Consider the following 18,010-nt stretch of genomic DNA (forward strand, 5'->3'; position numbering starts at 1 on the left):
AAGCCAAATATTTGACCAAGCGAGACCTCCACCAGGACCTTGCACGCGACTCTTTTTGCTACAAAAATTTCTAGGGCCAACAAGCGGACTGAAGGGAACCTCGAGGACAGGAAGATCGTAGGCTGGGGCCAGGGGTTTCCCCGGCGCCTGGGGCCAGCCGCGCCCCAGAGCCATAGCCATACACCAAAGGTTGCCCCCAGCCGCGGGCACTAGCCAGGAGAGCCCCAGGAGCAGAGTCTGGACCCACCCTGGAGCATATCGGCGACTTTCTCTAGCAGGCGCAGCCGAACTCGGCGACTAGCATCATCAATAGGTAAATTCGGGGGCTTTTCAGCAACCCGAGTTTCGAAGGAGAGCCCGGTCACAGTCACGTCGGGCCTGATGAGAGGACAGCATCGCACTCAGCCGGCACGGCCGAGCCCGTTAGGCTGACCCGACTGGTACAATAGGGCTAGCCCTTCTGGATAATCCTGGCCTGGGCGCAAGTGGCTGCAGATGCGCAGCGGTGTCCGTTGTGCGGGAAAAACGTGTTCTTGGCGGGAACCCAGCTCGCCCCTTCCCCAGCTCGCCCCTTCAGCAACCCGGTCTTTCCCGCGCAAGGCTTTAGTGCGCCCGCAGTGTCCGACGCCTCGCCGCAGCCGCAGACCATGTTGCTTTGGATCTGAAGGTCTCGTGCGCAGTCGTCCACAGTAGTGCAAGGCCCAACCCGCTTTTCGTCCTCGTGCAGGCGCGCATCAATCCAACTAGCATGGTCCTGGGCGCCACGGGCAGCCTGGCGCACCTGAACCTCCAGCCCCACCCTGCCTCCGCCTCTGCCCCCCTCCACGGCGTGCCGCCCAGCGGCCGGGACGCAGAGCTCCTAGACGCCCGCGTGAGCGGCGGCTGCCTCGGCAGCCCGCAGCACCACCACACCTACGACGGCTGTCGTGGGTCCCAGGACGGGCCAGACGGCATCGCGCACGCCGCCAGCAGCGGCGCGCTTCTGCAGCTCGCTCCGCTGAGCCACCATACGCACAGTCCGTCGGCTTCGACAGGCTCGGTCCGCGAGGCCGTCGCCATGCCGCCGCCGGTGTCTGAGCGCATGGGCCTAGGCCGCTTCTCAGCCTCCACGCCCCAGTTCGATGCGCGCGGCATGTCACCGCTGGCGGAGGTCGGCGGCGCGGACGGCGTCGCAAGCCATCAGCACCACAGCCACGGCCACATTGGCTATGACGGGGAGCCGCTGGGCATGCGGGTAGGGGCAGGGACTGGGTCGGGTGCTGGTGTGCCGGCGCAGCTGGCGTCGCCATTCCGACACCCAGAGGCCGCTGGGTTAGTGGCAGTGGAGGTGCAGTCCGGGGACATGGTGCCGGCTGCAGAGGACGACGGCGCAGTGACGTCAGCTGCCGAGGGGCAAGGCACCGGCAAGGCCAGCCTTATGCCGCCGCCGCCGCCCCCACCACAAGGCTTCGGCACGCCTGGGCGCTCGCGCCTGGGCACTGTGCCAACTGTACACGGCGTCGAGCAGGCGGCGGCGGCAGCAGCGGCAGCGGCAGCTACCGCCGCCGGCACCGCTGCCGTACCGGCGGGGCCGTCGGGCATGGGCGTCATGTCTCCGATGAGCTCGGGGCTGTCAGAGCACATGCCGCGCACGGCGTCGTTGCCGCTGATGATGAGCGGTGGCACGGTGGTGCCTCAGGGCATGACGGCGGCCATACCCATCGCTATAGCCGGGGTGGGCGCCAGCGGTCGCGCGCGCGCAACCACTGTGCACACGCCACCGCCGGCAGCCGCTGGCATGGGCGCGGGCGGCATGGGCGCGGGCGTGGGCATCAGCCCCGCCGGTGCAGGCGCTAACCACCACTTCCGCGGCCCTGCGCAACTGGTCGACTGCCACCTCATCCACGTGGCCGCGCAGCAACCACCGCAACAGCAACAGCAACAGCAGTTCCTCAACCATTCCGACGGCGGTGCTATGGTTGCCATGCCGCAGTTTGTGGGCTCGATCAGTCCCAGCCGGCCCGTCTTCCAGAGTCCGCTGCGTCCCCCACCCGCCTCCGTACTCTTCCCCGCGGCCGGGGACGACGCCGCGGCCACCATCGCCGCGGCAGGCACGCCCGGCGATGCTACTGGTACCGGCCCCGCCGGTGGCGGGCTAGGGCTGCAGCTGCAGGTCCCGCAGCTGCTATCACCGCGGGCGCAGAACGGCGACACCAGCAACGGCGGCAGCTTGTTTGGCGGGTTCGCTGCGGCTGCGGGCGGCCCCAGCACCCCGGGTGGCCCGGCGCCCATGTCCTGTCGGGGTCCGGAGCCCAGCCCGCGGGCCTTCATGCCGGGCTCTCCCGCGCCACCGCTCTTTGCGGCGGCAGCCGGCGCCGGCTCGCACCAGGACCCCGGCAGCTATTACGCCACGCCGCGTGAGGACGCACACGAGCACCTGCAGCACTTTGCGGACGGCGGCGGCGCGGGGCCGGCCGGGCGCAGCGACGACAGCTGCGTCTTTGGCTCGTCGCTGCTGGGCGGCGGCATGGACGCGGTGGCGGTGCACCTACGCGGGATGCGTGAAGGCGGGGGATTGGGTGCGGGCGCTAGGCAGGGCGACGCGGATGACATGGACGCCATGGAGGACAGGGCCGGCAGCATCACCAGCAGCAGCAGCTGCGGCGCCACCGCAAACGGCTTCCCGCAATCGTTCGCGGGGCAGTCATTTGCGGGGCAGTCGTTCTACACGCCCGCGGGGCCGTCCTTCCTGGTGCCGTCAGCGCTGTTGCAGTCGGCGCACCACCATCTGGCCAGCGCGACTGAAGGGCCAGCGCAGCCGCAGGCCTCAGGTGGCGTTGACTCGGACGGGGACGAGGAGTTTGAGGATGCGGTTGATGGCGAGGACGTGTCGCAGCCGCAGGGGCATGGGTCACACAGCCATGGCGGCACGGCACCCCCGGAGGCCGCTGGTCAGCGCCCGGTGGGGTCATCTGCAGAACGGCTGCAGCAGCACCAGCACCAGCACCAGCAACACAACCAGCCGCGCGCCGCAACAAGCGGCGGCGCGCCGCCGCACATCCAACATCCCGACGCAACCGCTCAGTCGCATTCGAACCCGCACTCCCAGTCGTACACACACCTGCAGCTGGACACGCAGGCACAGCAGCACCAGCAGCTGTTCGTGCAGGTGGCCTCGCCGCTGCACGTTCACCACACTCATGAGGCTGCGGGCCACACCGCAGAACTGAGGAACGGCGCCGCCGCGGCCTCGCCGCGCATCGACCACCACGCGCCGCCCGCGGACGCCAGCCCCACCGCCTCCCCCTTCCACCAGCCCCACGCTCTGCAGCAGCAGCACGCAGAGGCAGCGGCGCAGCCTTCACAACAGGCCCCGCAGCCGCCTCTGGTCACGCATTTGCAGCCGCAGTCGGCGCAGCGCGCCTCCCTACAAGCCGCCGCCGGTGCCGCGGCCGGCGCCGCCTACCAGCCCGCGCACCATCCGCATGGCCGGCAGTACCCGGACCTGGAGGACCACCCAGAGGAGGACGACGACGTCCTTGACGATTACGAGGACGGCGGCGCGGCCGCGTACGACGACGACGGCGGCGTAGGCGCCGGCGACGACGAGGTCGTGGCTGACGCGGACGGCTACCGGGAGGGCGATGAGGAGGATGACCTGCTAGAGGACGATGAGGAGCTAGAGGACGAGGAGGAGGAGGAAGAGGAGGACGGCGCGGGTGGGCGCTACGGCGCGGGCGTGGGCTGGGGCGGCGCGGCCGGCTCGGGGCCCTACACGTCGTCTTACTCCATGGAGCACCACTACTGCGTCAACTGCACACGGCCGTTCTGGGGCAGCATCTGCCGCTACTGCAACCACCCCGCCGGGGCCGAGGTGGTGGCGCCGGAGGTGCTGGCGGCGGCGGTGCGCTGCGTGGCGGAGGGTGCGGCGGCGCTGGCCGCCGCCACAGCCGCAGCCGAGGGCTCCGCAGCGGCTGCGCATGCGGCCGCGGCTGCGGCCTCACCCGAGGCGGCGGCTGCCGGCTCGGCGCTGGGCAGCGGGCAAGGTGTGCTGCTGGCGTATGACGACCGCTGCCGGGCGCACCTGGAGGAGACATCGCCGGGCAACTCGGCCGACAAGGGCCGCAGCCACCCCGAGCGGCCGGAGCGCGTTGCCGCCATCATGACGCGGCTGTACTCCTCAGGGCTGCTGCCGAGGTGAGGCACAGGGCTTGCGTGTCACAGCTCAGAGAAAGCATGCGCCGCAAAGAAGCACGTTGGCTCTGTACGTCGACCTGCAAGCAATGGGCTGTTAGGCTGCATGCGAGAGGGGCCTGGCTCCAAGGCTGATTCCATTCCCCATCCTGCGCGCCGTGTTCTCACAGGTTTGAGCGCATGGAGGGCCGCGAGGCCACCACGGCGGAGCTGGTGGCGGTGCACGACGCAGACCTGGTGGCGGAGCTGCAGGCGGCCACGGATGCGGCGGCGCGGGCCGCGGCCCGAGCGGCGGCGCGCCAGGCGGGCGGCGCCGGTGCAGGCGGCAGCGGCGAGGACGGTGCGGCGACCAGCGGCGCGGCGGGCGGCGGCGGCGCCGTGGACATGATGTCGGACAGCGGCATGGCGGACGCGTTCACTGCGCGGAGAAGGTATGCTTCCGTCCACGCTTGCCGGTTAGCTTTGGCTAGCTGACATATCCTCTTTGCTTGATCATCGCCGCTTCCGTGGCCAGGCAGAAAATCGCTTGCGCCTGCTCCGCATGTTTCATATTGCGCTTCTAACTGCCTTCCCGCTCCGCCCCGCCCCGCCCTGCCCGCACTAGCAGCCCGCACATCCTGGACTGCTACTTCAACGCCGTAACGGCCAGCTGCGCGCGCCTGGCCGCCGGCAGCGCCGCCGAGGTGGCGCGCCGCGTGTGCTCCGGCGCCGCCCGCCACGGTGCCGCCATCATCCGGCCGCCAGGCCACCACGCCGAGAGCTCAGTGGCCATGGGCTTCTGCTACTACAACAACGCGGCGGTGGCGGCGCGCGCCGCGCAGGCGGCGGGCGCGCGGCGGGTGGTGGTGATGGATTGGGACGTGCACCACGGCAACGGCACGCAGCGCATCCTGTACGACGACCCCAGCGTGCTGTACATGTCCACCCACCGCTACGACCACGGCACCTACTACCCCGGAACCGGCGACGCAAGCGAGGTGCGACACGGATTGCCGTTTGGTGTGCTTCGCCCGGTGCCAGTGTGTGCTTGCTCCGGCTCCTGCTTGCGCGGCTGGCGCCTGCGCGCCCGTCCGCTCCACACGCATGCCAAGGCTTCGGGTGGCCTTCAGAATGTTCGCCTAACCCTCACGCAATCCTGTTTGCCACCCGTAACACAGGTGGGCGTGGGCGCGGGCGAGGGCTTCACCGTCAACGTGCCCTGGAACTGCAGCGGCGTGCGCGACGCCGACATGCTCGCCGCCTTCCGCCACGTCATCCTGCCCATCGCCTCCGAGTTCCGCCCCGACCTGGTCATCGTGTCCGCCGGCTTCGACGCCGTTGAGGGTGACCCGCTGGGCGGCTGCCGCGTCAGCCCCGCCGCCTTCGGCCACTTTACGGCGCTGCTGTCCGCGCTAGCGCCGTCGGTGCTGCTGCTGGAGGGCGGCTACAACCTTTCGGCCACCGCCGCCGCCACCGAGGCCTGCCTGCGCGTGCTGCTGGGCGAGGCGCCGCAGGAGCTGTCCGCGCCGCTGGGAATGAGTGCCGATGTCGGCGGCGGCGGCGGGGCGGCGGCGGCGGCGGCGGTTGGCGGCGAGGCGTGGGCGGCGGCTGCGCTGGACGGCGTGTCGGACAGCGCGCTGGAGAGCATCCGGGTGGCACTGCGCGTGCAGGCGCAGTACTGGAGCTCGGCGCGCGAGTCGCAGCAGCTGGTGGAGGCGGCGGTGGAGGAGCGGCGGCGGCGGCAGCTGGCACGCATGGCGGCAACGCAGACGGCCAGCGGCGCGCTGCAGCCGCACGAGCACTGGGGCTGGCACGTGCAGATGCAGTCGACGGCCCCAACCCAGCAGACGCAGTCAGCAGCCGGTGTCACGCAGTCGCCACAGCGGACGCTGCAGGCGGACGGCTCGCCTAACACGGTGAGCGTGGACACGAGCGGCATGGCCGGCGCCGCCGCCGCGCCGCGCTGCAACTCGCTCTCCCCTCCTCCACCGCCTCCACCGCCCCCGCCGGCGGCTGAGCCGGTGGCTGATGAGGACACGGACCTCGTGGGCGACCCGCGCTCCCACAACGCGCCCATCTTCAGCGAGCTGGGCGGCGTGGGCTCGGTCGCGGGCGTGAGCATCAGCGGCATTGGCGGCTGCGACTCTTACGGGGATGACGATGAGGAACGCGAGCGGCGGCGGCGTGTGATGGACGTAACCATGAGCGGCAACCTGGACTTTGGCGAGCCCATGCAGGACAACGACGGCGACGCGCACATGTCGTGAATGGCTTGATGACCAAGTAGCTAGCTATAATGCCAGCTAGCTAGCAGGTTGCGGGCATCGGAAAGGCATGGCCAGCAGCGCAGCAGCATCGACAGCACAGGATGCCGCGGGTGCTTGGCATGCGTCAGGAATAAACGAATGGTGGATTCGCTGCATGGCGCGTTTATTGTATGACGCCGCGCGCGCGGTAGTTGCAGCACGCGTGCATTGGCGACTGGGGCCGTGCCGTTGAGATAGCGGCCTGTCCATTTGTACTGTGTGTTCATGCATGTATGGTAGCCTGGCGTGTGCGTGTGGGGGCAAAAAACAGGTCCACGCACATGGAAGTGCCGGGGAAGGGGCCTGGACGATACGGGCATACGCCACGTACCCGGCACCGGACAGTCGGTTGCCGGAGGGCGTCCGAGCAATAGCACTTAGACCTTCAAATCAAATTGAGGGCGAGTCAACGTGGCGAGACGCAGAGCGCGCAAGGGTGCGGTATGACGTGACGTTTGGATGACACGGCGGCAAGACCGTTAGGGAGGGACATGATTTGATCTATAAGCTTCGACTTCTGCGCCCAGTGCCGGTTTCCATGTCAGCGTTGCACCAGTGGTCGGCGCGAGGCACTATTAGGGGTGCGTGTATGTGTATCTGCTTCCGGGCGCAATACACTTGGCGTGATTCTATTAGATCCAATGATGAGCAAGTCACGGGCGGCCCGCATGCATGTAACGCAAAGTACTGGTATTACAGCCCGCCTTAAATGGAGGGTTGGGGCATCGGCATTGACTGGGTTGGACGCCCATTGTACATCCAGCCTATCTTTGCATGCACAAACGCGCACACCATCTGGCAAGGACATTAGAACAATCCTGCTGAGCAGTCCTCATACAAACATTCACACACATCTTGCGTCCACTTCCAGCTTCGCCAGCGCTGCATGCCATCGAGTTACCGTCAGCACGTGTCTCAATGCTCCACCGCCCACTGACCCTGCGTTGCCGTCCAGCACCATCACTTATCACCCGGACAAACCCCAGCCAGCCTGCGTCGCCACCCCATGATGCCGCCCACCTCACGACTGCCCCGCCTCATGCCCGCTGGCTGATGCTCACGTGCGCTAGCAGCGCTGCCGTGCCCTGCACCTGCTGCAGCTCCTCTGTGGCGTTCATGATGCGGTTGTTGGTGCGCTGGATGGACTCGGACAGCTCGGCGTAGTGCTGCTGCGCCTCCTCGATTGAGCCCATCAGTACCTCGCGCTTCTCCTTCTGAACCTGCGGGGGCGTGTTGCAGGTGCAGAGATTGCGGGGCTTTGCCACGCGGCACGTGAAACAACCCGTCACGGAGGCACTCCCATTCTACAATTCTACCGCATTGTTCGTAAATTGCCGTACACAGGTAACTTGACAGCGCTCGCGCCTACGCACCTCGATGTCGTCCAGCAGCTGCGGCGAGGTGATGTTGCTGCCGCTCTCCTTGATCTTGCGCCCCTTGGCGCGCAGCGTGTCGCGCTCCGCCTTGGCGCGCCCCAGCCGGTCGCGCTTGTCCGCCAGCTCCGCCTCCAGCTGGTTCAGCGCCGAGTCCAGCGCGGCGTTCTCCTTCTCGATGAACTGCAGCTTCTCGCGCACGTGTGTAAGGATCTGCGGGGGGAGAGGGGGGATTGTGTGGATCTCGTGTGAGGCAGTGGAGCGCGGGCAACAGGAAGGGAGATACATGCCCGAGCCCAACGATTGAGGGGACAAGGGCTTGGACGACAGGTGGCGGGGAGGTTGCGTGTGCTGGCAACGCTTGCCTCGCATAATCGCGCCAACCCTGCCATAGCCCAGCCCAGCCCAGCCTCCCCCAAGCGCAGCGCACCTGCACTGTGGTGGTGGTCTTCTTCTTCAGCTTTAGCAACTCCTCGTTGCGCTCCTCGATCTTCTCGTTCAGCGACTGGTTTTCGATCTTGAGCTGCTCGAAGTCAATGAGGTGCAGCCCCTCCGCCAGCTCCTCCTTCTGCCGCAGCGTCTGCTCGATGCGGCGCAGCTGATTGGTGAGGTGGATGTTCTTCAGACGCACGCGCTGCACCTCCTCCTCCTTGGCCGCGTCTGTTGTGCAATGGTGCACGAGGTGGGGTGGAGTCGTTACACAAGAAGGGGCACAGTAACGAGAGCGAATCGGCCCCGATCCCACGCCTGATGCGCAACAGCGGAGGGCTGCCTAGAACACGGTCATGCAATACGGTAACAGTAATATTTCCGCAGCTCCAGCCAAGCGGTGCGCTCACCGTCGGCTTCAAGCTGTGCCAGCAGCTTTTCGCTGATGGGCCGCGCGGTCTTGGAGTGCTCCGCGCTCTTGGCCACCTCCAGCCGGAAGTGCTTGTAGGCCTTGGAGATGTCGTCGGCGCGCTTGATGCGCTCCTCTAGCGTGTGCTTCATGTCGAAGATGGTGGTCTGGTAGTGCGCCTCCACGCTGCGCAGAGGGTAGGTGTGCACGGAGGGAGAAGGGAAAAGGGAGAGGGGCGTGGCGCGTCAGCAATGGATGGGGAGGTGCCGAAAATAGTGCGCCGAGATACTGATAAGTGGGGGCCGCTTTGTAACCCAACCCCATACCCATCAGCCCCAGCTGGTCATATCGAGGATGAAAACAACTAAGCCCACATCCGCCACACAACCCCGGCACACACCTCACAACAGCTGCCTCAACTCAGCCACTCACACAACCCACCCGCCCAGTCGCGCACCTGTCGCGCTCCTCCAGGATCTCGATCCACTGCCGCAGCGCCGCCCTGTACCGCGTGGCCGCGCCGTCCAGCCGCGACAGGTCGCGGTTCACGGGCGGGCGGCCCTTGTTGCGGAAGTCCAGAGCCATGCGGGCTCGCCGCTGCAGCGCGTCGTTCGCCTCCAGCAGCCGCGTCTGCACAGTGACCCGAGGTGGCGAGGTGGCGGGCGGTTGGTGAGCGAGCACGGAGGAGCCCAGAGTGCCGCCCTCCTGCTAGCCCGGGCCCCACAAGTACCGTAGTCGTACGGGGGCCGAGACGACCGGCGCGGTGCGCAAGGGGCGGGGGCTGTCCCACGCTGCCGTGTTACGGTACAATGGACGCGGCGTTATGATGTGAGCTGGCGAAATCAGCACTCAGTTCCCACACCCAGGCTGCCGCGACGCAGCGGGCAAACTGCCCTTGGCGCCTTAGCTGCGCTTGCCCTGCCCCGCAGCACTCCTCCCGTCTACCACATCCTGACCAAGGCGTTACCTGCGTTACCAAGCACCCCCTGACCACGCCCCCGCCCCCACCTCTGAACCCGCCTCCCCCGGCGCACCTGCTCCATCTGTGCCCGCTCTATGAGCTCCTCTATGCTGGGCCCCAGGTCCTCCTCCTCCTCCGCCTCTGCCAGCATCTCCTCCTCAGGCTCCTCCTCCACGCGCTCCTGCAAGTTGGCAGAAGGAACCGGTGCATTCAGTACCACAGTGGCTCATGTGCCAGGAACTGGCTATGTCCGCCACGCAAGTCCTCAGTTTGGGGGCAGTCCTGGGAGCTATGTTTTGGACAGCTGGTACCTGGGCGACTAGGCCACATCCGCCCTACCATGAAGTCATCCTCAAACCCCTCAATCTCCTGCGCGATAGCGGCGGAGTTTGGCCGTGATCCACGCAGGTTAATGACGGCTGACCCCGGACGTGAGTGGCGTGAGCTGCTGCCTGCAGAATTGGACCGCGCTGAGGCTAACGCCTCTAATCGCCCAGGCATGGGCATGTCATCGTCTGAATCCACGGTTGCCGGCCTGCTGCCGCCTCCGCGTCGGCCTCCATCCGGCGTACCTGTGGTGTCAAGCAGGGTGCATGCGCGGACTTGAGTGATATCCACAGGCCAAGAGCAGGCAAGGCACTGAATGCAGCCCAAGCCGTGGCACCCATTGCGCCCCTTGCTGCCCCGATGCCCAGATAGCTCACCGGATGGTGGAGTGTCGTAGCCTGCTCGCACGTCCTCGTTCCCGTATGACGTGCCTAACCCCTCGCCTCCGCCCTGCGTGCCAAGCAATATGTCGGTCATCAGTATCATGTATACAAACCATATGGACAGGTCTCCAGGTCGGAAAGGCTTCGCGTGCAGCCGAGCGCTGGCGGGGAGGCGGTAGGCACACGCGCAGACCCCCACCCTGCCCTGCCCTCACCATCGACTCCGCGGTTCCTCCACGGCTGCCCTCATACCCCTCGTCTCCATAGTCCTGTGCAGTGAAATAGTGATTATGATAAGCTCACACTGTAACCAGTGGCTTTGGGCAGCGTTTTGAGCTCTGCCGCGGCATGCGCTCGTCTCAAGTCTCTTAAGGTAAACTTACTTCGTCGTCCAAATCAGCCATCTGGTGATGCTTTTGCAATAATAGGAGGTGCTGACGCGCAGCTATGCTCTAGTCGAAGTCGTCCCACAGACGCGCTTGGAATGTCGTGTTTGAGCTTAAGTGACAGTTGAGGATGTAGCAGGGTATTTTATGGAACAAAAAAACCAAGGGTTTGCGCTTCCCAAGGGAACCAGGAAAAAAATACGGGACTCGCGCATGGGGCGACAAGAGTTGAACCGGGCTTGTGCTGCAGTCTGGTGTCACTATACTACGCGACTATCATGAGTTTGTTTGGGAAGTGGCTGTTCCGACTGGCCTGCGGGGTGCGTAGCGTGCTAGGCCACCTCGAAATTCGCGCAGTTTCCTGGGCTTTGCAGGCGCACGCGGCTATCGTGGCTGACATCTTTAACTGTCCCAGATTGTGATGCCTCGATGGGTTGGCCGCTCGCATGTGGGCGTTACCCTCCCACCATGAAATCACCCAGGCATCTGCCCACCTCATATGCCCTCCAGGCCGGCGGAGTGGCGGGCTTGGGCCTTGCCCTGCTCTACTTTTTCCAGGAGAAGATTGTGAGTGGTCAGGGGCACTTGCTGGCGTGTAGGGCAGGAGGGCAAGAGGGCAGGAGGGCAAGGGGACCGTACCTGGTCTGGTCAACGCGTGCTTGCGTGCGTCGCCGGGAACCTTGCTTTCATGTCTGAGCGCACGACTTGGTGTACCCGCGTGACCTCGCCCAGCTCTACGTGCCCCGAGTCCCTGGGCTCCCAAGTGGCATCTGGAAGTACCCGAACGAGTTTCAACTGGAGCATGAGGTGCGTGTGGCGTGGAGCAGTGTCCTGTGGCAAATTCGGGCTTTGGAGGACTGATTAAGCGTCGGAGCTTGAGGTGCCGTGGAAACGCCTTGGGCCAGCACACCGCGTCGGCCAACGAGCATGACGCTGCTGGATACTGCTCGAGATGTCTGGCTCAGTGTATCCCGTGCGCTGATAAGGCTCGGCGCCAGGCCCAAGTATGGCCGACGGGTCCCATCCACACCAGAAGCAACACCGTGCACTACACCCCATTCCTAACCCCGCCCTTCCAAACCCCGCAACCCGTCCACATGATCAGGAGGTCGCGCTCACCTCCGGTGACGGCGTGAAGCTGCACGCGTGGCTGCTCTGGGGCCGTGGCTGGACCAAGGAGCAGATCAAGGAGCGGCCGGTGGTGATCTTCTTCCAGGAGAACGCCGGCAATATGTCCTTCCGCCTGCCCTTCCTGCGCCTGCTGGTGTACCGCCTCAACGTGGTGGTGTTCGCAATGAGGTGCGCTAGGGCGTGTGGGGCGGCCGGCGGGCTGGGGACCCGATGGTTGGGCGCGCGGTCGGGTCAGCACTGGGCAGGTCAGGCTTTTTGCTTGCTGCGATGCAAACGTGATACATAGGTCGGAGCGCAGCCGCGCAGGCCAGGATAGGGGAGACATCGTCATGTTGCTGAGGTCATCCTTACGTTGCTGCATCTGCACACCAAGTCCTTTTGTGCCTGGCATCTGCTCCTGCCCCGCAGCTACCGCGGCTACGGGCTGAGCGAGGGGCGGCCGAGCGAGGCCGGGCTGAAGCTGGACGCAGCGGCGGCGTTGCAGTACGTGCTGTCGCGCGAAGACCTGGCCACCAGCAAGGTGGTGCTGTTCGGGCGCTCCCTGGGAGGCGCGGTGGCGATACACCTGGCGGCAGAGCACCAGAGCCAGGTGTGTGTTTCGGGGGACAGGGTGGCGAGGTGCCACGCGGCAGGCGTCCGGGTTACGGTGATGGGTTACGGTGATGGGTCATGGTGAAGCGCCCACGACTAGCACACGCATGGTCCTCTCCACAGCGCTCGCTCAACATGTGATCGCGCACTCGTGGACCTGCCTGCCCCGCAGATCAAGGCCCTGGTCGTGGAGAACACGTTCACGGGCGTGCAGGACATGGTTGCGCGCGTGGTGCCACCGCTGGCGCTGCTGATCGGCCAGGGCCGGCCCTGCAACTTCCTGGTGACTAACAAGTGGAACAACCTGGCGCTGATACCCAAGATCTCGCTGCCGCTGCTCATGATGGTGTCGCTGCGGGTGAGGGCCAGGACGTCTTGTGCGGCATAGGTTCATGCCTGTACTTTTGGCAAAACACTGCCCTCCGTCCTTGCGATTTTCGTAGCAAGCTCCACCTTGCCGCCGCCCGTCGCCATGCTACGCCTGCAGGACGAGATGGTGCCGTCCTCGCAGATGTTTGCGCTGCACGCGGCGCAGCGCTCGCCGCACGTGCAGCTAGAGAAGTTCGAGCACGCACTTCACATGGACGCCTACGACACGGAGCCGGAGAAGTACTGGGGCGGGCTGTACCGCTTCATGCGCACTTACGTGGAGGATGCGCCCTGAGGTGGCTGGCGGCTGGGGTAGGGAGGAGTGGGCTTGGTGGATGCAAGAGCTCGGTTTGACGGTTGTGGGTGTGCGATGGGACAGGGTTACGGCAGGTTGGTGAAGTCCCGTAGGGTGCAGCTGATTCCCAGACCTCAGCAGATCGCAAACAACTTGCAACGGCAGTGCATAAGCGCGCGGCTGGTCGAACGCCGGAGTTACTGTACCGACAAGTTGGAGGCCCGGAGCCCGACGCCCCGAAGACCGCAGAGTGTGAAGTGATGTGGTGTTCTCGGGGGGTGGAGAATACGCAAGAGACAGCACGTGGGAAATGGTAGGCCAGGGCTGGTGATGTGATGTGAGGTGGGGTCACTGGGGTGTGGATGTGTGAGTGTGGGTGAGCTACAGTTGCGAACTACAGTTGCGAACTACTGACCATATCCGCATGTCACTCGAGGTGTCACTGAGTCACTGAATGTGTTGCATTCCTGCCCGTTGATGTCTCATTGGGGAAGAGACCTATCGTTCACGAGAGACGACATGTTCTGCCTTGCGACCATTGTCCGCACGCGTTGCATTGTTGTAGACGTGGCCCAATGTGGATGGCAGCCGAAACAGCGAATGGCAGGATTGGCGGCGGTACGTACACAGTACTGCAGTAGAGCGGCACACGGAGTTGGAAAGTTGTGTCTGCGAAACTGCCAACCCCATCACCGAACGTGTATGGATGCGTATAGGCTACCAGCGGCCCAGCTTGCAGGAGTTCACGCGTCTGCTGCAGCGCACGGCCTAATACTACATCCAACGGCGGCAGCGCCAGCACCGGAGCACCCCATTACCAGTGATCATGTCAATGTCTTATCCTGGGGGCCTTCAGCCTCTGTGGTTGTTTATCTGGTGTGTGTGCTGCCGCCCCCACCCCGTCCTTCCTGTGTGCCGCCGCCCACGTGGCCGCCCCGGACCTAGGCGTGCCGCCGCCCCCGCGGACGCCAGGTGTACGCGCTGCGGCCCCCATGGTGGTTTGGTCCAAGCGGCAAGCGCCGCCGCCCCCTGATTCATTCACCCAACCCAAACGGTGCTGCGCTATACCTGCGCAGCGTTGACAACTTGACATACAAACCTTTGCGCTGCCGCAAGCTGGCTGCTGGGGGCCAGCAATGTGAGGGGAGTGTCATGGCCGCCTCCTACATACTGCAACATGAGTTGAGATACCGGAATGGTCCAGTCTAAGCCCGCCTTTGCCGGTGGCCAGCTCTGGTAGTAACAACAATCTCTCAAGCAGGCCCACCATACCGGCGGCACAGGTCAACAGCCAGCGTGCCCAGCCCCAAATGATTCCCTCTTTGTCAGGTCCGCCTGCCCGTGAGGCCTACACACAGCGCCCCACAACATACCCATGCAAGCAACCGAGCAGCTTAACCTGTGCAGCATTTGTAGCTGTGTACCGGTAGTTGTGTGTCAGTCCTACCCATCAGTCCTACCCAACCAGCCCCTAGCTTGGTCCAGAGCTGGGTGATCGCATTCCACGTCACCGACTCGCGAACTGCGTCTGCTGGTCCTTGTAACCTAACTTGCACCTGGAGCTACCTGGAGCTCACAAACAAAACCTGCTGCACATCAGTAACCATACTGCTGCCATGACAACTTCTTAGTTTTCAATGCTGGTACGTGCGCCCGCACGTCCGCCTTGAGCCTTCATGGCGGCCAGCTCTGCTTCAGCCTTGGCTGCGCGTGCGTTGGCCGCTTCCGCCCGCGCCTTGGCCGCTTCCGCCTCCGCCTTGGCCGCTTCCGCCTCCGCCTTGGCCGCCTCCGCCTTGGCCGCTTCCGCCCGCGCCTCGGCCGCTTCCGCCTCCGCCTTGGCCGCTTCCACCCGCGCCTTCAACATGTTCAGCATTTCCGCAGGCCTCTGCATGGTGCGCCACAGGCAGAGCACGTGGGAGGAGCAGGAGGAATGATAAAGATACTATGATATTAAGTAATCCCGGGCGTCCCGAGGCAGGGGTAGACCGGAGAATCCAGAGGTTGGTCTTCGCCCCTGCCCCCTGTTCCCTAACCCTGCATAATCACCAGCACTAGATAGCACTGGCGCAACTACAAAAGTACCAGGAGCAGACAGCGATATCTTGCCAACCCAATAGCCTCGATTCGGGCAGACTCTTTACGTACCTGCAGCTCCTGTGCCTTGTTCACCCACGACTTGGCCCGGGACTCCAGCGCTGCGCTGCTTCGAACAATGCGGTCCTGCAGGTCCGCATGCTGCTCCCCGGGATAGATGATGTGGTGCAGCACAGCCAGAAGCTGCAAGAACACATGTAGCAATGGTAAGCACGCAGTACATCAATTCAGCAGTCCCGCTAGCCAGGGCGCTTGAGATAACGGCTGCACAACGTACCTGAAGGTAGCCGCTATTGGCCTGATCGATGTATGTGCGCACGGACTTGAACTACGGCAAACGGAAGCGGGCAAGCATGGCATTGCTATCAGTGCGCATATGCGTACTTGTGTTGGCCCTTCAGCATGGATACAGGATTCAGATGCAGCAAGGCACACGCATCTGCTCATCATGCCTTACAGCGCCCTGGTGGCGGGTGTGCTGTTCTGCTTCGTATTTGGTGTGTGCAGCAACCCGCAAATGTACACATCAAGCCGCAGCTTGCGGGGCCAAAGCCGCGTACGTCAGCCCCTCCCCACACAAATAGTGTTCCCACAATCTCCATGAACCACTGCGTACCAACCAGCGGACCTGCCCCACGCACCCGCTTCAGTGCGAACCGTGGTCCCGCGGCTGTCGCACCAGTCGATTCAGTGGCCGGGGCTGCGGCGGCGCTAGCTGCGGCACCGCCCACCCCTCCACTGCACGGCAGCCTGTCCACGCGCACGAAGTCCCATGTGCGCATGTCTGTGAGGAACACCCTGTATGCAGGAATGATGTTGGTGGGAGCGCGGGCAGCCATGTTGGGGCGTCATGCATCGTCAGAACATTACTACGGCACTGGCGGAGGTAGGTGCAACCAGTACGTTCGCCGGAAACAGACGCGGGCAGACTCACCACACGGAGCGTGGCTGGGCTGGGCTTTTCTTCAGCAGCTCCAAAGCAAGAGAGAGCGGCTGCCAGATTTGGTCCCAGAAGTGCACAGCCACCTTCACCGTCCCAACCAGCAAAGGTGTCAAGCCGTCTGGATGCCCCACCATCTCTAGGCCGCTCCAGATCGGAAGCGGACGCTGCGCAGGCGCACGGACCAGCACAAACTCTGACCTGCCTGTGGCCGGGTTGGAAAGAGTCCTGGTTGGCGTTAGTGCCCAACAAGGCGTCAAACACATGCATGGACGCAGCCCACCCGCGCCGTCGGCAGACCCGCACCACCCAGGCAGAGATACACATGCACCGTCTGGACGCCCACTTACCCGTCACCTGAGGGCCGGTCAGCGTTGCCTCGGCAAGCACGGTTTGCTTCTCAGCCCAGTCCTCCTCGTCATCCACCTCACTGTCGTCCGACTCGTCCGTCAGCGTGTTGTGGAGCACCGCCCCAGCGGTGGCGAGGCATACCTTACCCTCGTCACTGCCGCCAGAGCCCACTTGCAAGGCCAGCAGGTTTTTAAGAATCTCCCAGACCTGTTATCATAAGTGCCAAAAAGGTGCCCAATGGAGCTTGGTTGCAGCGTATTTTTGACAGGCGGACACCTGTTCATTCGTCCCACTCGTGAGCATCTCTCGGCCCAAGCGTTTTGTGCGCACCTGGATATACAACGACGCCTCTGTCGTGCCCGGGCGCAGCACGCAATCAAAAGCCAGCATGTGGTCCTTTACTGTTGAAGTCGGCAAAGCCTCCGGAAGCAGCTGCGAGATACCCGTGGGCAGCTCGTTGGACACAAAATTTAGGGCGTTAATCTCAGACAGGGTCACTGTCGCCGTTTCGACATAGATTTTTGTGAAAGTGGCCTCAGTCATTTCTGAATACGTGATTGCACATTCCAAGCACGTACAGCGGCGTTTGCGAGGCGTTTGGCTCATTGTTGCTTGACGCAAGACTACATATGAAACAGGTGAGCGTTTCAGCGGCTGCTTCGTGTGTGTTTCAGCATCAGGGGTGCAGGGAGTGCGATGGGACAGTGGTAAGGCAGGTTGGTAAAGTCCCGTAGGGTGCAGCTGATTCCCAGAACCCAGCAGATGGCAAACAATTTGCAACGGCAGGGCAGGGGTGCAGGGAGGTGCAAGGGAAGCACTGACCAGCATAAGCATCCCCTGTGTGCCCCGGCTTGCGTGGGGCCTGTACTGGCCTGTGACCCTGTTTGCTGCGGGTTGGTGCGTGTGTGCCTGCGCTTGGACGTGCGCCTGCGGTGGTTCCCGTGCGCTCGCCGGTCTGCTTGTTGCTGGGTCAGTGCGCGCGGCCGTTTGGGTCGGCGTGCGTGCGTGGCGGCCGGGCAGCAGCTGCCTGTGTTCCCTGGCCTGCATGGGGCCCGGGGCCCGGTTTGCGATGTGTTGGTGTGGGTGCGCCGGCGCTCTGTTGTGTGTGCGCCTGCGGTGGTTCCCGTGCTCGCGGTGTTGTGTGCTGGGGCGGCGGGCATGGGCCCGGACCCTGATTTGGGTGGTGGCGAGTGCGACTACGGAACGATCCTGTCCGCGGCGGACGTCGTGGCCTTGCTAGCTGACCACGATGAGGCCCCCAGCCCCGGCACTACCTTCGAGGCGGTCCTGCAACAGGTACTGTGGGATGCGAGTGATCAGTACGCGGTGTGCTGTCGTGGCACTTGGCGCGCTCTGATCCTGAGGTCCCTCCGTGGGGACGTCCGCGCCTGGGAGCGGGAATGGGTGGCGGACGGAAGCCCTCCCGTGTGCCCGCGGGGCCTGGTGCCGCAGCTGCTAGAGGCAGCGGCGCGCGCGGACGCGGAGTTGTTGCGGGCGCTCTGGGCGGGGCCTT

General features: G+C 64.6%; 4 protein-coding genes across 5 annotated transcripts; 2 read left to right on the plus strand and 2 right to left on the minus strand.

Annotated features, from left to right (window-relative positions):
- The first annotated feature begins 23 nt into the window (after positions 1-23).
- On the plus strand, positions 24-7,145 carry CHLRE_03g160000v5 (uncharacterized protein). 2 transcript variants are annotated; one of them, XM_043060683.1, is made up of 5 exons: positions 24-313; positions 728-4,176; positions 4,344-4,604; positions 4,778-5,150; positions 5,331-7,145. In XM_043060683.1, the coding sequence occupies exons 2-5, from the start codon at positions 749-751 to the stop codon at positions 6,417-6,419; spliced, it is 5,151 nt and encodes a 1,716-aa protein (XP_042925812.1). In that variant the 5' UTR covers positions 24-313; positions 728-748; the 3' UTR covers positions 6,420-7,145. The 2 variants fall into 2 exon arrangements, with proteins under 2 accessions (XP_042925812.1, XP_001697497.2); XM_001697445.2 differs by having other exon boundaries at positions 4,781-5,150.
- A 2-nt stretch (positions 7,146-7,147) lies between these two features.
- On the minus strand, positions 7,148-10,855 carry CHLRE_03g160050v5 (uncharacterized protein). Its single transcript, XM_043060684.1, has 10 exons — positions 10,724-10,855; positions 10,556-10,609; positions 10,335-10,407; positions 9,970-10,202; positions 9,704-9,811; positions 9,127-9,299; positions 8,671-8,855; positions 8,262-8,491; positions 7,832-8,044; positions 7,148-7,678 (listed from the first exon to the last, which is right to left on the minus strand). Exons 1-10 carry the CDS (start codon positions 10,742-10,744, stop codon positions 7,496-7,498), a joined length of 1,473 nt encoding a protein of 490 aa, XP_042925813.1. The 5' UTR covers positions 10,745-10,855; the 3' UTR covers positions 7,148-7,495.
- Positions 10,856-10,953: 98 nt separating this feature from the next.
- On the plus strand, positions 10,954-13,895 carry CHLRE_03g160100v5 (uncharacterized protein). Its single transcript, XM_001697444.2, has 7 exons — positions 10,954-11,046; positions 11,237-11,293; positions 11,459-11,533; positions 11,832-12,025; positions 12,266-12,446; positions 12,621-12,806; positions 12,936-13,895. Exons 1-7 carry the CDS (start codon positions 11,005-11,007, stop codon positions 13,110-13,112), a joined length of 912 nt encoding a protein of 303 aa, XP_001697496.1. The 5' UTR covers positions 10,954-11,004; the 3' UTR covers positions 13,113-13,895.
- A 252-nt stretch (positions 13,896-14,147) lies between these two features.
- Positions 14,148-17,283, minus strand: CHLRE_03g160150v5 (uncharacterized protein). The gene is made up of 7 exons (XM_043060685.1): positions 16,828-17,283; positions 16,497-16,704; positions 16,141-16,351; positions 15,848-16,004; positions 15,484-15,534; positions 15,258-15,389; positions 14,148-14,997 (listed from the first exon to the last, which is right to left on the minus strand). Exons 1-7 carry the CDS (start codon positions 17,038-17,040, stop codon positions 14,740-14,742), a joined length of 1,230 nt encoding a protein of 409 aa, XP_042925814.1. The 5' UTR covers positions 17,041-17,283; the 3' UTR covers positions 14,148-14,739.
- Between the last annotated feature and the right edge of the window lie 727 nt (positions 17,284-18,010).

Source organism: Chlamydomonas reinhardtii, chromosome 3, assembly GCF_000002595.2.
Source record: "Chlamydomonas reinhardtii strain CC-503 cw92 mt+ chromosome 3, whole genome shotgun sequence".
In the NCBI taxonomy this organism is placed as follows: Eukaryota; Viridiplantae; Chlorophyta; class Chlorophyceae; order Chlamydomonadales; family Chlamydomonadaceae; genus Chlamydomonas; species Chlamydomonas reinhardtii.

What these genes read in the sequence shown, in the direction of transcription:
- CHLRE_03g160000v5 (XM_043060683.1), top strand. Translation starts at nt 749, where the DNA reads ATGGTCCTGGGCGCCACGGGCAGCCTGGCGCACCTGAACCTCCAGCCC. An exon ending in TCCTCAGGGCTGCTGCCGAG is followed by an intron (nt 4,177 to 4,343) that starts GTGAGGCACAGG and finishes GTGTTCTCACAG; the next exon opens with GTTTGAGCGCATGGAGGGCC. An exon ending in GAACCGGCGACGCAAGCGAG is followed by an intron (nt 5,151 to 5,330) that starts GTGCGACACGGA and finishes CCCGTAACACAG; the next exon opens with GTGGGCGTGGGCGCGGGCGA.
- CHLRE_03g160050v5 (XM_043060684.1), bottom strand. Translation starts at nt 10,744, where the DNA reads ATGGCTGATTTGGACGACGAA. An exon ending in GAGGAACCGCGGAGTCGATG is followed by an intron (nt 10,408 to 10,555) that starts GTGAGGGCAGGG and finishes CTTGGCACGCAG; the next exon opens with GGCGGAGGCGAGGGGTTAGG. An exon ending in GGTTTGAGGATGACTTCATG is followed by an intron (nt 9,812 to 9,969) that starts GTAGGGCGGATG and finishes GCCAACTTGCAG; the next exon opens with GAGCGCGTGGAGGAGGAGCC.
- CHLRE_03g160100v5 (XM_001697444.2), top strand. Translation starts at nt 11,005, where the DNA reads ATGAGTTTGTTTGGGAAGTGGCTGTTCCGACTGGCCTGCGGG. An exon ending in GTGGTGGTGTTCGCAATGAG is followed by an intron (nt 12,026 to 12,265) that starts GTGCGCTAGGGC and finishes CCTGCCCCGCAG; the next exon opens with CTACCGCGGCTACGGGCTGA. An exon ending in CGGCAGAGCACCAGAGCCAG is followed by an intron (nt 12,447 to 12,620) that starts GTGTGTGTTTCG and finishes CCTGCCCCGCAG; the next exon opens with ATCAAGGCCCTGGTCGTGGA.
- CHLRE_03g160150v5 (XM_043060685.1), bottom strand. Translation starts at nt 17,040, where the DNA reads ATGACTGAGGCCACTTTCACAAAAATCTATGTCGAAACGGCGACAGTG. An exon ending in GCCCAGCCACGCTCCGTGTG is followed by an intron (nt 16,005 to 16,140) that starts GTGAGTCTGCCC and finishes TCCTGCATACAG; the next exon opens with GGTGTTCCTCACAGACATGC. An exon ending in CCAATAGCGGCTACCTTCAG is followed by an intron (nt 15,390 to 15,483) that starts GTACGTTGTGCA and finishes GTGTTCTTGCAG; the next exon opens with CTTCTGGCTGTGCTGCACCA.